The sequence below is a fragment of the Acartia tonsa genome, chromosome 15 (genome assembly GCF_053477335.1).
Source record: "Acartia tonsa isolate MP-2025a chromosome 15, ASM5347733v1, whole genome shotgun sequence".
NCBI lineage: Eukaryota > Metazoa > Arthropoda > Copepoda > Calanoida > Acartiidae > Acartia > Acartia tonsa.
The window spans coordinates 13198915-13215478 of NC_137274.1; the positions used below are offsets into that span (position 1 = coordinate 13198915).

At 39.7% G+C, this 16564-nt stretch overlaps 1 protein-coding gene across 1 annotated transcript; it reads left to right on the top strand.

The window, feature by feature from the left end:
- The first annotated feature begins 2399 nt into the window (after positions 1–2399).
- On the top strand, positions 2400–4280 carry LOC145306913 (uncharacterized). Its single transcript, XM_080149253.1, has 7 exons — positions 2400–2638; positions 3045–3098; positions 3223–3285; positions 3412–3483; positions 3623–3688; positions 3912–3977; positions 4203–4280. The coding sequence occupies exons 1-7, from the start codon at positions 2492–2494 to the stop codon at positions 4278–4280; spliced, it is 546 nt and encodes a 181-aa protein (XP_080005379.1). The 5' UTR covers positions 2400–2491.
- The last annotated feature ends 12284 nt before the right edge of the window (positions 4281–16564 follow it).

Genomic DNA, 16564 nt, shown 5'->3' on the forward strand with positions numbered 1-16564 from the left:
AATCATCCATTTTGGTTGCAAAAACCTTACTTAAATAAGCCATATTTGGGGTTGATTGCTTACTTAAATCATCCATTTTGGTTGCAAAAACCTTACTTAAATAAGCCATATTTGGGGTTGATTGCTTACTTAAATCATCCATTTTTGCTACAAAATCCTTACTGAAATAAGCCATTTTTGGGGTTGATTACTTACTTAAATCATCCATTTTGGTTGCAAAATCCTTACTTAAATAAGTAATCAACCCCAAAAATGGCTTATTTAAGTAAGAATTTTGCAACAAAAATGGATGATTTAAGAAAGTAATCAACCCCAAAAATGGCTTACTTAAGTAAGGGTTTTGCAGCAAAAATGGAGGATTTAAGTAAGCAATCAACCCCAAAAATGGCTTGTTTAAGTAAGGATTTTGTAGCAAAAATGGAAGATATAAGTAGGACATTAATCACAAAAATTGCTTGTTTAAGTAAGGATTTTGTAGCAAAAATGGAAGATATAAGTAGGACATTAATCACAAAAATGGCTTGTTTAAGTAAGCAATCAACTACAAATATAGCCTAAATGGCTGAGAAGGGATTAAATTTTGAGGAAAAATAATCCGGATTAAAATCTTAATCTGTAAGACATTTACCTCAAAAGCGTCCGATTTGGCTGATTCTTATCAGCCACCCTTATTTTTGGGGTTTTTTAGGGGTTTATAGGGCAATAATAGTTCTTCAAGTAAGCAATTAACCTACGAAAATGGCTCGTTAGTCCGACATGTCCGATTTAAGTAAGCCACTTTTGTTGTAAAGTGCGGACTTTCCCGATGTGAGCACGTCCTACTTAAATCTGACAAAAATGCTTATATAAGCACAAAAAAAGGTAAATTGCTGAGACAGAGATTACTAGGGCTCTCTTTTATGTTTCTTCACATTCTAATGGTTCTTCTGATTCAAGCATGTTTGAATAAAAAGATGAATTCAATTTGGACCTTGACTACAGAATTTGTACCCAACTTAATAAGTGCAGTAAGAACTCATACATTATGGATCAACTCTCCAGTAAGAAGAAATCTAATTCAAGCATGTTTGAATAAAATGATGAATTCAATTTGGACCCTGACTACAGAATTTGTACCCAACTTAATTAGTGCAGTTGGATCCCATACATTATGGATTGACATCAACTCTCCAGCAAGAGGAACTCCAACCTTCCTGAAACAAACTATATTTCAAGCAATGATAATGATAGAGAATTTGATAATGTTGTTGCTCCCAGTGCTTGCCCCAGGATATTACCCGCAGGATGATTGCTTCCAAATCCATCCTTCTCTCATCATTTACTCATGTTTTTTTTGGCTGGTTGGTGCACTACTTCAGGTAATAAGATTTTTTGATTTTATACTAGTATGGATTCTAAAGTGATGTTTTCAAGATTAGACCCTGATCTGAATTGCATTAGACAATAATTGATAGGTACTTTCAAAAAAGTAAATACAACTTTTATTTCAGTTCTTATTTTGCTATCTGTGGAAAGCAATAATTAACTATTAATTTGATTGTGCAATATCAATTATATTTCTTATCCTAAAGTTTTAATTAATTCTAAACTCTTCTATTCACACTGTTAGATAGTATGTTTCAAGATCATTAACAGTCACAAATAGTGTTTAAATTAATTTTGTTCTTTTTAATCAGGCAAAATAAATGTCAAATAAATAGATTATTGAACTTAAATTGAATTTTGTTAGAATAGGCAACTTTAGAGTCAAAGGAAGTTAAACTTTTTCATTGACTAGAAAAAAACTTCATTACTTAAAAGTTGATTGAAAATTTCAGTGATTTATGTTTTAGATTTTATACTACCTGGTGATCCACCCTACTGGAGCAGTGAATGGTGATGAATTATTTTCTTCAAGAATATGGATAGTCAGCAAAGGTTTTGGTGGAACTATGATATCTTCTCTGAAAAGAATGTGTTGTTCTTGTGGACAAGAAGAAGAGGCTACTAATGATGCACAAGCAAGGAAAAAAGATTCTAAACAAGGTAGGATATAAAAAGCAGTGATATTGGATTCAAGTAATGTATTGCTAGTACTATAGCACCAGTAAAACTTCTTCCAACACACATTTGACCTGACTACAGCTTTATTATTACATAATAATATGAATAATTAGTATTACAAACACAGGGACTGCCTAAAATTAATATTATTGATAAAAGATACCTCACTGTATTCATAGGGTTTTAATCACCACTTGCCTTGCATGTTGCAAATACCCCTTAAAAAACAGTTTTGGAAAGTCTGGAACACATTTTGATATTTATACATGATTTACACAATAAATACTAAAATTATTTTCTTTTAAATTTATGTATGTCAATTGGTAATTTTTTTATGTATTTATAGGAATAAAATTCTCATGAAGATGATGAAGGTCTAAAAGCATTTGACAGGGAGAAACACTGTGAACAGAGCAATGAGAAAACAAATCAAAATGACAATGGTTGCATGAAAAATCTTCTTCACACAGTTTCTTGTCACAAATTCGAGAAAGATTCAAATCTTCAAGATATGGAGGAAATAGAGATGAACACAGTAAAGGAAGTGCTTAATCATGAACACAAGGAATTCATTATGCAGCCTCAGATTGATCAGGTCCACAATTTTATAAATTCCCCAATTAATTTTTCACTTTTATAATACTTTCATCATCTAATTAATACCAGGATTTCAGTTTCAATAAATTTAAAGTAAACCCTATTTTAATTATGGAAAGAAAACAAAGTAGCAGGTTTCGTCATATTTTCACAGTAGCTATCAATAGGTTATTTCAAGTTATGTAAATGTAAATGATTGCCACAAAAGGGCTAAAAATAGGAGAAAAGCTACTGTAAAAATATGACAAAATTCACTACTTTGTTTTCTTTCCATGATCCCCCTGTTTTAAATTCCAGAGTAGAGATTTAATAATTCTTAGTGCTAAGTTTTCCATGTCAAGTGATTAATTCTATTTTTGTGTTTGGTTTTATATTCAAAGTGAAATATTTTGTTTAATCTTTAGGATGTAGATGGCATCAATGTTGAGGAAATACAGCCTTTCCTTTCTGTTTCAAAGGTTATTATCAGAAATAAGAGTTTTTTAATTTCACATTATACAAAAATAAAAGAATCTCATAAATGTATTATTATTTTTGTTAAAAATTTATATTGAAAGAATTTTAAGTTTAAATTTTGACTAGGACAATGGGAATGAAACAATAATTCATATTGGAACAGAACCTTTGATTGGAAATGTAACTCAGGCAAGTGATATTGCGTTGTATATTGTGATCGTAAAAATGATTATAATTTACTACTTTACCATACATGTTTGGTAAAAAATTACATATTAAATAAAGATATATTATAAATATATTATATTTATATAGGATGTAATCATTCATCAACCTGATGTTCTTGAAATTCTGGCAGATGATACTAAGGAAAGAGTTGTACTAAAGGTAAATATTGTAGTGTAGACAAAGAATTATTGGAGACAAACAAATAGATCCAATTAATGATCATATAATTAATCTTCAGTTGCAATAGTTTCATATCAAATTTACCAATGTCATATAAATCATTAATCAAATTGTTTAGGATCAAGAAACAGAACTGCCAAGTTTGAGTATTGAGAAAGTACAAGTTGTAAGAATAAAACAACAGGTATTTTTTTATTTACCAATATAAATAAAAACACTTTTTATATATAACTGATAAGGTTTTAGTGGTTGTTAAGAATTTAAAAACCAATTTGCATTTTCTTTTTAAATTTTTATAATTCTATTTTGATACATAATCAATTAAAAGTATAGTAATTTTTAAATTTTTGAGGTAACTTGGAGAAATTTTTATAACTCTTATTTTGATCTTATGTGTACTTTACTAGGATGTTACTCCACATTGTATTGAGGAGGATTCAAATATTGAGATCCCTGAAGTTGGGGTTGTAAAGGTATTCATACAATTCAATATATATCCTTGTTAGCCCTGTCATTGGTATCACTTAAATCAATGCTAAGTAAAGAATAAGAAACAAGGGAACAAATATATTTGATTATAATGATTATATATATTTTAAAGGAAAAATGATTTTTCAACTCTTTTTGTATTTTTTATAGCCTGTGATGGTTCTTGATTATCATTCCAATTTTATATCATTCATTATTTTTCTTTTTAGGAAACTGGGAAAGAAACTTGGAGTAGTAATGATTTTGAGACAGAGCCCTTGCTTGCAAATATAAAACAGGTGAGTTAATCAGTTCCAGGGAATTTATAAATCTAAATTTGCATTTTCTTTATAAAAAGTTTATAAGGTTATCTTTAAAAAAACTTTTTTTTGTTCAAGGTAACAAGGAAATTATTTTATAAAATTTAATTAAAATTTTTTTTTACTAAGATGTTCCTCCACCTGGCACTGTGGATGATTTGGATATTGAGATCCCTGAAGTTGTGGTAGTAAAGGTATGACATTACATTTATTTCCTTCATATTCTACCAACAACATGTAGTTCAAGAAAAAGTTATAATACTTAGATGATAACCATATTTCTGGTTTTATCAACCAAGAGATTAGATACATTATTCATTTCTGTTCATAAAATCTATACTAGTATGGCTTTAAAACCCATTAATATCCACTGGGTTAGAACTGGTTCTCAGCCAAACTGAAAAATTATGTAAAGCAATGGATTGCAAACAGTTTGCCACAAATATTAAATCAAAATTAATCCCATTTTTTATCCTAATTACTGTGGAAAGCTGAACAAAATATGATCAGAATTATAAGTAATTCTTCTTTCAACTTTTTAAAAAATGTAATAGAATGTCTAACTAAATTTATCAATTTGACTGTTTGTTCCGAATCTTTTTTGTTGAACTGATATTGTTTACAGGGTAGTGTCAGATAGGTCCTATGAAGGTTTATAATGATTTATGGGAAGGATACCTTCCAAGAAAAATCACCCCTATAAAAATTAACCTCCCCCCCCAAAAAAAAAAATTAATTCATATAAATCATTTCATTTTTAAATTGGGGTGGGGTAGTCCTACTCAAATGCCCCTATAGACCTCTAGTTTAGGTTATTTTCCTACTTTCCTTACTCATTCCAATAGAGATCTCCTAGATACTAGTGGAGTAATTGTTAGTATCCTTATAATACAGAAACAGGATGTTTGTCTGTCTGTTTGTAAGGATATCGCTAACTGCTGAACTAATATGGTGATTCGGCGTTATCCTCTTAAGAAATTTTTTGTTCAATTTTGAAAATTTGAGTACCCCCCCCCCCCCTGACAACGACGAACAACTATTTAAGGTTAGGTTAGGTTTTAGGCTAGGGAGTCAAGCGCTGTGGCTAGGCAAGCAAGGGGGCCGAGCGCTGCAGCTAGGCAGGCAAGGGGGCCGAGCGCTGCGGCTAGGCAGGCTAGGGAGCCGAGCGCTGCGGCCAGAGTTCATAGTTCGCTGTCGGTGGTGGGGGGGGGGGTTGCTCAAATTTTCAAAATTGAAAAAAAAAAATTCTAAGAGGATAATACCGGTGATTCTTTGCAGTGTAGCTTCTTATAGGTCCTGGGAAAGTTTATAATTGTTTTTGGGGAGGGTACCACAACACACCAAAGAAAAATCGCCATAAATAAAAAATTGGCCTAGCAGTTTTTTTGGTAAACAGCTAAAACAAAATAAACATAAAACATATTTTTGGTAAACAGCTGATTTTAACACCATAGATTGAAAAGAAGTTGTATTATGTGCCTCTAGGGGCATAGCCGCTAGTATATATTTTAAGTATTAGAATATAAATATAATGAAAAAGATTTTTTATATTTCAGGCTTTAATTGAACAGCCAGAGAAGGAAAATTAAAGTGGAGAAAAAAATTTTTTAAAATGGATGCAATTTTTTTCTCCCATTACTTTATATGGTTTTCGGTTGATTTAATTGCTTGACTAATATGAGTTATATCATATATTAGCAGAATATTTATGAAATTGCTTGAAAATATGATTTAGTCTTGAGATTTTAGATTTAATTTCATTTTGAAAAATTGCTTTACCTTTTTTTGAATACATTATTGGGGATTTTCAGCATTTTTCTTATTCAATATTTATTGCTTTGAATGGTTTAAAAAGCTTAATTTCCTTATATAATGGAAACATTTCACAGTAACATATTTTTATTTTAACCTTTTATTGTATGATGGATATTTTTAGTAGCACAGCTACTCTATAATTTGAAATGTCTGTCAGAATTTTTCTTGGCTCTTATACAAATAACAACTGAAGTTTGAATATATATATATTAAATATTCCCTTCATTATGGATTATAAAACATCCATGGCAGTTGAACTGCTTTAAAGCCGCATTTTTTTGCTTGTGATAGTATTGGTAAAAGTAAAACTATGTGTTTATAGATGATAGGAAATGTATTGTGGTATGCGGCAGCTCTGGACCATGCAGAAACCAAGACATTATAGTGATGCTACGCACCTAGTTAAATCCTGTTATTCTACAATTATGAAGCCACCTGAAAAGATGTCAGATAACGGTACTGATTTTATCTCTCAGTTGTCCTGCAAATGGAGGGAGGGGTGTTACCCCTCCCTCTCCCATCTTAAGCACCGGAACCTTCCCCTTCAACCACCAAGTTATCAGCACCACCTCAACCCTGAGGATAAAGGATCTAAACCTGCCCCCACACAGACTGTTGTTGTCACAAGTAATCATCAAACCTTCCCTCTTTAGTACCCAGACCTACCACTCAACCCCTCTATGCTTATCTACCTATTGTGCTGCTCCATGGGCTATCCTGCCTGCCCCAGACAGGGATAGCCATCTACCTAACCATTGCAATTATCTATGTTTTACTGTATGATTTATCTTTAACCATCTTTATTCCTAATCCATATGTATTTATATTATGGTTAACTGTATTCTTAATCCCCCCCACCCTTTCCAGGGATGGGGAATCATGATTGCCCAAACTGACTATTGTATATGTATTATAATGCTTTTATGTTATGATCATTTATTCCTATCCATGTAGTTATTGTTTGTTGTATATAGCTTTAGTATCCTTTACACCTTCAATAAAGTGACAACTGAAATAGATGTTGATTCTTGTCTAGTGAATGCTAGAGAAGCGTAGCTTCTCTATAGTAAGGTGTCCACGTCTGTTCACACTGCCGTAGTCTTTATTCGAACTCTGGTGTCTGCCATTTACCCTAGGCAGATACCACAACTTTGGTGACAGCTGTGTGAGATTACGGCGAACCACAAGTGTAGAGCAGACGCGCATCTGAGGCTAAGGTACTCCCAGCAGTGAATCTGGCAAAACTGACGCAAGCAACCTGAATTACCCACCCTGGACAGCAAAGTTAAACTCTGCATCCGGCAGTTGTGGAAGCGAGACAGCGAAATTTGATGAATAACCGCGAGCAGCGCTGATATCTAACGGAGAATTGAGCGCCAAAAGGGCTGAAACAGGCCTGCGGACCGGCTGAAACAAGCCAAATAAGTGTAAACGGCTGAAAATAGGCCAATTTTACTGCAAGAGATAGCAGGTTCCGAACCAGTGGCGCTAGCAGGACGGGACATTCCCTGCCGCCATCAGCTGGATTTGGATAAGCGGCGCTAGCAGGACGGGACATTCCCTGCCGCCGATAGGCTGAAACATGCCACATAGCTGCAAGCTGCGAGCTAACATACGAGTGTAGTGCACCAGAACAGAGAAAAAACTACGTCAACCCCGAGTATCCTGAGAGGCTACAACGCAGCCACCCATCTAGAAAACAGATATTATATCACATTTTCAGGGATTACCACCCTAGTGTGATGGCCAAACAATAGATTTATGAGCAAAGCTTGGCAAACAAATTGTTGTGTTGTGATAAATCTAAGAATAGAACAGGCTTGGATTATTGTGTATTGTGATAACAGCTAAAAATAGAACAGAGTTGGTAAACAAATCTGTTATGCAATTGTGATAAGGACAGAAATAGAAGCTAGATGTAACATAATAAAGACCCTGATATACAATCAAAACAATCTCAAGCCCACAGCACAACAACAACAATACACCCCTTATTCCAAGGGAAGGGGAGGGGCCCCTCTCCATTGAAGGCAAATACAATCAGGGTGATATAATAGATAAACCTAGGATTAAGAAGAAAAGGCCCTATTACACCAGCACACAGTTACCCCCCCTCCCTCACAGGGGGAACGGACGGAGTTACCCCCGTCCCCTCACGCGCTTCCCCCTTCCTACCCACACTAGACTAAGTCCGTCTGTAGTGTGGGGCTAGCGATCGGACACACAGAGCGCCATTCACGGATAGCGCCACAGAGTGCGGAAAATATCATAAATCCAACGGACGAAGCGGACCAATGAGAGAGCGAGTTGAGGGGTGAGAGCGCGTTTTCCCCGTGTGCGCGGATTTGACGGCGCGGACGCGCGTTACAAGGACAGGAGATTCCACGCACACACACACACACACACACACCCACACAGGAGAGGGGCCATTCTATAGCATACATCAGAGATATTTTTTTAGGAGAAAAAACTTGCAAGCTCCTCCCTCCCTGTCTACAGTGTGATAAGGAAAACTAAACCAGTTCCTTAAACCCGCTCAGACCCTCAACATCTTCCTAGCCTGCCAACCCTACTTCAAAGCTGAATGGTTAGTGAAACAAATATATGTATATATAAATACCCAAGTGATAAATAAGGTTGTTTTTTTTGTATCGTGGGTACAAGTAAGTGAATACTAACCTCACCAAACAACACTGGAAACTGATATGATAACTGAACGAAAGTACGCCCACCCTGTGGACATAGCCTGACTTGCTGCCCCACACTGGGCAGTGGTGGTGTGTACCTGGACCATCGACCTTCATAGTTGTGAACTATATACAGAGGAAGCGTGATTTTTTTGAAGCAAGGAGGAAAAGCTATCTAGCTCTGGGGATATTCCTATACACGTATATATATATATATGGGCGTGTAGCCATGTATATATATAGATAACCTACCTATCCATATATCCACTAGCGGATACGCTCCTAGAGACATCTGTGATACCTAACATATTCCCTGTTACCTTTAAGCTAAGACCCGCTGGTTGCCACAGAAATCAAGAGCTATACTGGAAAGGAGAACAACTCAGGCTCAACAGCTAAACAAGACGCTGGCACCAACAGACCAACCCCCTACTACTTATCATGGGGGCGCGCCAGCCACAGAAACTCTTGAGCCAGGAGGACCGAGCCTCCGGCTACGTGGACTACCACCCTAATTACACAGCTATAGTATTTATACTAGGGGTGAGCCGGCTCGAACCTCCTTGCGGTGCGGCTACTCTACTCTGCTCCTATATCTACAAGATACTGCTTCTGTTATTACTTTGGCCTACTGTGTCGAGTACAGTGAACATCAAACACATGCCAGGTCACAGACCCCTGGTCCCTGAGATGCCCTTGTCTGGAAGGGTGACTGAATGTCCGCTGCACAGCTCCTGTTCAGTTGGTGCTCAACGTACGAGAAATAACAATACTGGACTGGGGGTTGCTGAACCTGTAGGTGTCCTCCTGGGGGTGTTGAACGATGCAACTGAGCCTAATGAGAAGGTGACAAGCTTCAGAGACTTAGTGGCCAGCCCCAAGATGGACACTACTACCAGAACTGAGATTTCAAAGGGGCCCAGCCCTAGGGCCAGTACCACCTGTTTCTGGGGTGGAAAGGTCCTCCCTGGCACTGGCCTCACCAATCTGGAGGATGGGGAGCTGTCCCAGGTGAATAGGCTCTTCACCCAGATGCCCGACGCGTACCTGGGGGTGGGGGAGCCGCCACCCAAGCCTCCCTGGGAGCCCCCAGGCATGGAACGACTGGGGACCGGCCTAAGGATGGGGACTGGTGACCTGCTGCAGTGGAAGACTTTACCCAGCACGGAGAGAGCAGGGTTGACCAGCAGCAGTGAGGCTGTTCCCCCACATTTCAAGACCAGATGCCGCTACTCTGTTGAACCACTGCACATGTCCCAGCCAAGTTCCCCCATGCTGCTGAAGATGGAGGCCCACCAGGAGGCAGAGCTCCAACTAGGAAAGTCAATAAGAAGGCCACCCCTTGCCAAAACCAGAACCACCGCAGGGGCTCCCCACCAGCCGCTGACGGAGCCTGGCAGGGACGCAATACTAGCTGGCAACTCTGGCCCAACTCAGGTGGCTACCAACAGTCTGCTGACAGTCCGGAATACAGTTCAGGCTACCATCAGTATGGCATCTTCTGGGCCTTGCTGGTCCACCTGTGGGTACCTGTCCACACACTGGCCACAGGTACCCCCCAGAGATCATAGCCCCCTTTCCGACTGGCACCATCAACAGCCTTTGCTACCAACCACCTGGCATACCCAGAGGCAGGATCCCTCATGTGGAGAAGCACCTGCAGAAGCTAAGGCCGAGGCTGGCCTCGCCACCCAGGGGAGGAGAGCCGCTGTTGGATGGAAGGAACCTGTGTGTATGGGGAGGAGGCTGAATGTAACCAAGGAGCCACCACAAGCAGCCCAGCACCGCCTGACCCCTAGTAGGGGAGACCCTGTTTGTCAGCTGGTGCCCCAACTGGAGGAGGAGAGACCTGGCAGGTTGATACACCCTGGGGAAGCCGGCCTGATGGGACCCAGCTGGACGAAGGGGCGCTGCCGCTTCAACGGCCACACAGCCGCCAAGTGTAGAACCGGTTGGGACCGGGCAACGAAGAAACACCAGGCCGCCCAACAACCTGCATGCAACCAGTCTGCCACCCAGGTCCACCTGGAGGGAGATGCCCAGCCGTCACCCCAACTAGCTGCCGCCGCTGGGGCCGCGGCTACCCAGGAGTCTGTGTCTCAGATTGGGACCATGGTGGCCAGGATCAACGTGCTGGGAGGAGCGGCTGAACCCAACCGGGTTGGCCTGGACCTCAGCCGCAACCACAGGGGACCGGTGTCCGTAACCCCTGTCACCCCCAGCAAGAGCCGAGGGGCGCTACCCAGCGCCACCGGGACGGTGTACGGGGAGGCCCTGGCGGCCGCCGAGTGGGAGAGGCAAGAGGCGCTAGCCAGCGAGTCTGAGTCGATGTATGGGACGCCAACCGGCGTCGCCACCTGGAAGGAACGAGAGGTGCTTCCCTGCACCACCAAGCTGATGTCTGGGGCGACAACCGTCGCCGCCACCTGTGAAGACTGGGGGGGTGCTATCCAGCGCCCCACGCTGGTGCCTGGGGCGACAACCGTCGCCGCCACCGAGAGACCTGGACCCCTGTGAAGACTGGGGGGTGCTATCCAGCGCCCCCACACTGGTGCCTGGGGCGACAACCGTCGCCGCCACCGAGATACCTGGACCCCGGAATGAGCCCGCAGCCCCAGAGGAAGGGGTGACACCCGTCACCCCCAGCCAGCCAGAGCCCCCAGCCAGCAGGGAGAGTCCAGCTGTCCCTCACCTTCAACTGCATCCAGCTGTCTACCTCCCTCAACCAAGCCAGGGTAATTGTATTGCACTGGTGTACCAGGAAGTTTGGGCTGGGCCAAACTTGCCTGCGCCCCCTGCATCTGCCCCAGGAGCCAGGGTATCAGCCATTACCAGCCAAACTGAAGAAGCTTTGACCGCTGCCTGGGGAGTAACACAACTAGATGCGCCAAGTGCCGAGCCTAACCATAGAAGTAGAGGATCCCCAACAATTATGTCTACCCAAGATGGAGACAATGTGCCTGGACCCCTTCAGGCTAGGGGAGGAAATCCGGAGCCTTGTGCCTCCAGTCCACTAGCAGCAGTGTCCGTGGATGGGCCTGTCTCCCAGCCAACTAGAGCGGAGCCACCCTTGCAGATCCAAGACAGCCTCCGGCATAAAGGGTGGACTGTTACCTTTCCCTACCCCGCAGGTCGGATTGCCATGCACCACCCTGCCAATGTCCAGAATGAGCCTGAAGGAGGCAACGCTCCTACAGTATGCCAACCACCACCTGCCCGCGTTGACAGAGACCCTGGAAGCCGAATGAACCTGACCAGCCCCGAGGGCGAAGAAACTGCGCCTGCATCCAGTAGCCAGCCTGCCAGCAGCAAGGTGACCAACACGATGGAGACCACCAGCCCAGTGGAGAAACCTGCAGAGGTGTACACCAGGCGGCTGTTGGTCCAAGCCCCCTCATGTGCTGTGCCACCCCTGGAGGTTGCCAGGGTGGCCTCAGAGGTACACATCCAACGGCCAGAAGATCCAACAGGACCAGCTACTCCAGCAGATATAGCCGATTCCGTTAGACCTGGGGAGGGCTGGAGTCCACCACCGTCCAGCAACTGGTATCCTGGCGGACCCATTCCACAAGGACAACAAACTGAAGGCCGCAACCACTGTCGGAAGTCTGGCGGTGCAGACAACCCCTCCAGCCTTCCGAGGGGAGAGTTGTGGTATGCGGCAGCTCTGGACCATGCAGAAACCAAGACATTATAGTGATGCTACGCACCTAGTTAAATCCTGTTATTCTACAATTATGAAGCCACCTGAAAAGATGTCAGATAACGGTACTGATTTTATCTCTCAGTTGTCCTGCAAATGGAGGGAGGGGTGTTACCCCTCCCTCTCCCATCTTAAGCACCGGAACCTTCCCCTTCAACCACCAAGTTATCAGCACCACCTCAACCCTGAGGATAAAGGATCTAAACCTGCCCCCACACAGACTGTTGTTGTCACAAGTAATCATCAAACCTTCCCTCTTTAGTACCCAGACCTACCACTCAACCCCTCTATGCTTATCTACCTATTGTGCTGCTCCATGGGCTATCCTGCCTGCCCCAGACAGGGATAGCCATCTACCTAACCATTGCAATTATCTATGTTTTACTGTATGATTTATCTTTAACCATCTTTATTCCTAATCCATATGTATTTATATTATGGTTAACTGTATTCTTAATCCCCCCCACCCTTTCCAGGGATGGGGAATCATGATTGCCCAAACTGACTATTGTATATGTATTATAATGCTTTTATGTTATGATCATTTATTCCTATCCATGTAGTTATTGTTTGTTGTATATAGCTTTAGTATCCTTTACACCTTCAATAAAGTGACAACTGAAATAGATGTTGATTCTTGTCTAGTGAATGCTAGAGAAGCGTAGCTTCTCTATAGTAAGGTGTCCACGTCTGTTCACACTGCCGTAGTCTTTATTCGAACTCTGGTGTCTGCCATTTACCCTAGGCAGATACCACAGTATTTCTTTATTTAATTTTTAAATTCAAATATCTTGGGTATTTTTATGCTTTGCTACTAATGAAGGTGTATAATGCCTGTTTAATTTTTTTATGGTAATTTCGTAGAAGTGATTAAAAATTTAGCCATGTGACGTCATAAAAATTAGGGGGATGAGAGGAGAAGTGGAAAAGAAAACTCCTGAAAAAGAGATGGATAATCACTCATTTTTATGACGTCATAATGCTGATTTTTGAGTCACTTTGTCCCTCAAGGTAATTTCTAATTTTTTGTATTTATTTGTAAACATGATTTTAACTTTAAATCATATTCATTTAATTGTAGAGAATTTATTTATAGAATTCAAAAAGCAATATTTTTACTTTTTTTCCGGTTTTGATTGCAATTGTTTACTACTATTATTTTTTGTTTAAATACCTATTATTACTAGGGTGGGTCGATTTTGGAATTTCACATTAGTAGACATTGGCAAGGGTTACTGGGCCAGTATAAAAACCTGTGAAACTTGAAAGAGGTTTTTTAAACCAAAAACAACAGGCGCGCGGGGGGTATAAAATGTGCCCGCCCCTCTATAAAACCAAAAATTGAAATTCCTCTAAACACAGGCATGTTGCATATCAAAATGACCGCATTGAAATGCTGATTACAAATCTGAAAACGGCTTTGAAAAATATTGATTCAGTCTGAAATGATTTTCAAATAACCTACCAAAATGAACAATTTTGACCAAATTAGCTGTTTTTAGGTACTTAATGAGATCTTATTCGAACTAGGAGCAATATTTTTCAAAACAGTTTTCATATTCGTAATCAGCATTTCAATGCGGTCATTTTGATATGCAACATGCCTGTATTTGAAGGAATTAAAAATTTTGGTTTTATAAGGGATGGGCACCATTTATACCCCCCGCGCGCCGGCAGCCATAAGAGCCAAGTCACTTTTGAAACTTGAATGGGGCTTATCATACATATATGACTTCCACAACTTATGATAACAGTAAAATCTAAAAAAAGGGGGAAATGGGCCCACCCTAATTATTACCTACTAAGTATGGAAAATTGATTTATATTTTGTATACTTTTTATATAATTACTAACATTATCTTGATTTTGTGTGATTTTATAATAATAAAAACTAACAAGAATCCTGTATTATTTACAATGTCTACTCTAAAATAAGTTCTGTCTAAATATTTGTAAACTAGAGCTACGCCCCTAGAGGCCTCTGGGGATAATTAAGGTTGGGGGAGGGAGTGGTTCTATCCATCACCACTTTTTATTTTAGTTTATAAAAGAAAAAGAAAAATTAAATTATTTTGAGGGGGACATTTTTTTCTAAGGGTGATTGTTCTTGGGAGGGTTGTGGTACTCTCTCCCAAAACAGCAATAAACCTTTCCAGGACCTATTAGAAGCTACATTGTTATAGAGAAGCTTATTGGTTGAGCAGTTGGCGAGATCCTTGGTACACAGATCATGTTACTTTTGCAAATAATACCATGCATAATATTATATTCAGGAGCTTTGCTACTTATGAAAATTGTCATCCTTGTTTAGTTTATATTCACACTACATTCACCTTCTAAATTCATTTGTCTACAATTGGTGTTGGTCCGTTTGTCATACATAAGAGTTAAGACTCTAGGGGGCTAGGTGTCGCTTCGGGTACTAGACCTCTCTCCACTCACCTTGAAACTTACATACAATACTTATGATTGTGGTGTAAAGCGTCCATTCACCCAACAGACAACCAACTCTCTGAGATGCACGACCTTGTCTGAGAAGTCCCAACTGTGCATGGTAGCGAGTTGCGCCTGTTTTGGGCCAAGGCATTCCCCCCACTCTAACTATTTACGTCGCGCATCTGACATAGTAACAGTGATAACATTTTTAACATCTTTAGTTATGACGCGGTGTCGGACCGAGATTCGAACCTATCACCTTCCTGAAGACGAGCGGATGCGCTACGTGTTGAGCCACGGTCGCGGGTTAAAGGTTTTACAAGGTTTTTTCAATGTGTTACTACGTTTGTACGAATAAGGAAACATAGCAACTCTTTAATTGTTACCACTGTGCGCCTATTAAAAAACTGTTGACTTTTAACTTTTTTTACAACAACTTTAGATATAATTATCCTATTATTCTGATTTTTTCAAGAATGATTAAGGACAACAAGGTCCATTATTATCTCTATAATTAAATTTTTAAAAAAAAGAAGTATGTAGTTTCAAAATTTTTAACAAATTTATTTACAATTTTGTTTAGACTACAAATAAATGTTCTGCTTATCAAGTTCTGACAAGAATTATTGCACGTTTGTACTACCTTTAATGGATGTTGTCATCCTTGTTTTAACACTTCTTAGAAGTTGTTTACTTTGCTATATCTAGACTTCGACTATTGTGTAACATTAAATAAGTAAGGCATGTTATAATCGTCCTATATATCTTGAACTCTGCTTAAAAAAACCTGTAGCAAAAATGTGTGAACTGTATAATAATTACTATAGAGTCAGTTTAATTATTAAATTTTAAGGCTTTTTACACACAAAAATTAATAGGACTTTGATTAATTAGAGGTTTTCCTTAAACTTTCTAGTCGAGCATTGAACACTACTCATTTATACAAACAAATTAAGAATAGTGAGGGAATATTATCAAGGATCGAAAGGAATAAGATAATTCCAGATAAATTGATGTACTCCCACAACGATGATACACAAAATTACCCCTTCTGTTGATTAAACTTAGTGGTTGAAACGTATGAACACTTAACACAAAGTAACATTCTATATTGAAAGATAAAAAAAAAATATTTCAAAGATTTTTACAAAAGGTTTCGAAGATTTTTCAAAAAAATAAAAATTTTTAATTTGAAAAAATATCCTTATATAAAAGTAACACGATGTTTATTAGTCTCTCTGTGTGTCTGTTTGTACTGAAGGATCCCGCTAACCGCTGAACCGATATGGTTCACTTCGAAGTAGCTTCAACCCATTCATAACCTTCTAAGCTACGCAGTTTTGTAGAAGCTGTAGCAATGGATTTAAGATATACATGGAAGCGAAAATTTTATAGTCAATTTACTATTTTGCTTGCTAATATGGAACTCATTTATTGGTAACCAGTAGTAGGGGAGAGAATGGGATTAAGTGGGTGAATGAGAAGTGTTGTTATTTTTGCCAGCTGCGAGTATTACTTTATCAGAGTACATAAAAATCTGGTGCAACATCCAAGTAATAATATTTCGATTGCTGTAGCTTAAGACGCCCTCAGCCATGCAGTATTTTTTCCAGTATATCCTTTATTTTATC

What these genes read in the sequence shown, in the direction of transcription:
- LOC145306913 (XM_080149253.1), top strand. Translation starts at nt 2,492, where the DNA reads ATGAAAAATCTTCTTCACACAGTTTCTTGTCACAAATTCGAGAAAGAT. An exon ending in AGGAAAGAGTTGTACTAAAG is followed by an intron (nt 3,484 to 3,622) that starts GTAAATATTGTA and finishes CAAATTGTTTAG; the next exon opens with GATCAAGAAACAGAACTGCC. An exon ending in CTGAAGTTGGGGTTGTAAAG is followed by an intron (nt 3,978 to 4,202) that starts GTATTCATACAA and finishes TTTTCTTTTTAG; the next exon opens with GAAACTGGGAAAGAAACTTG.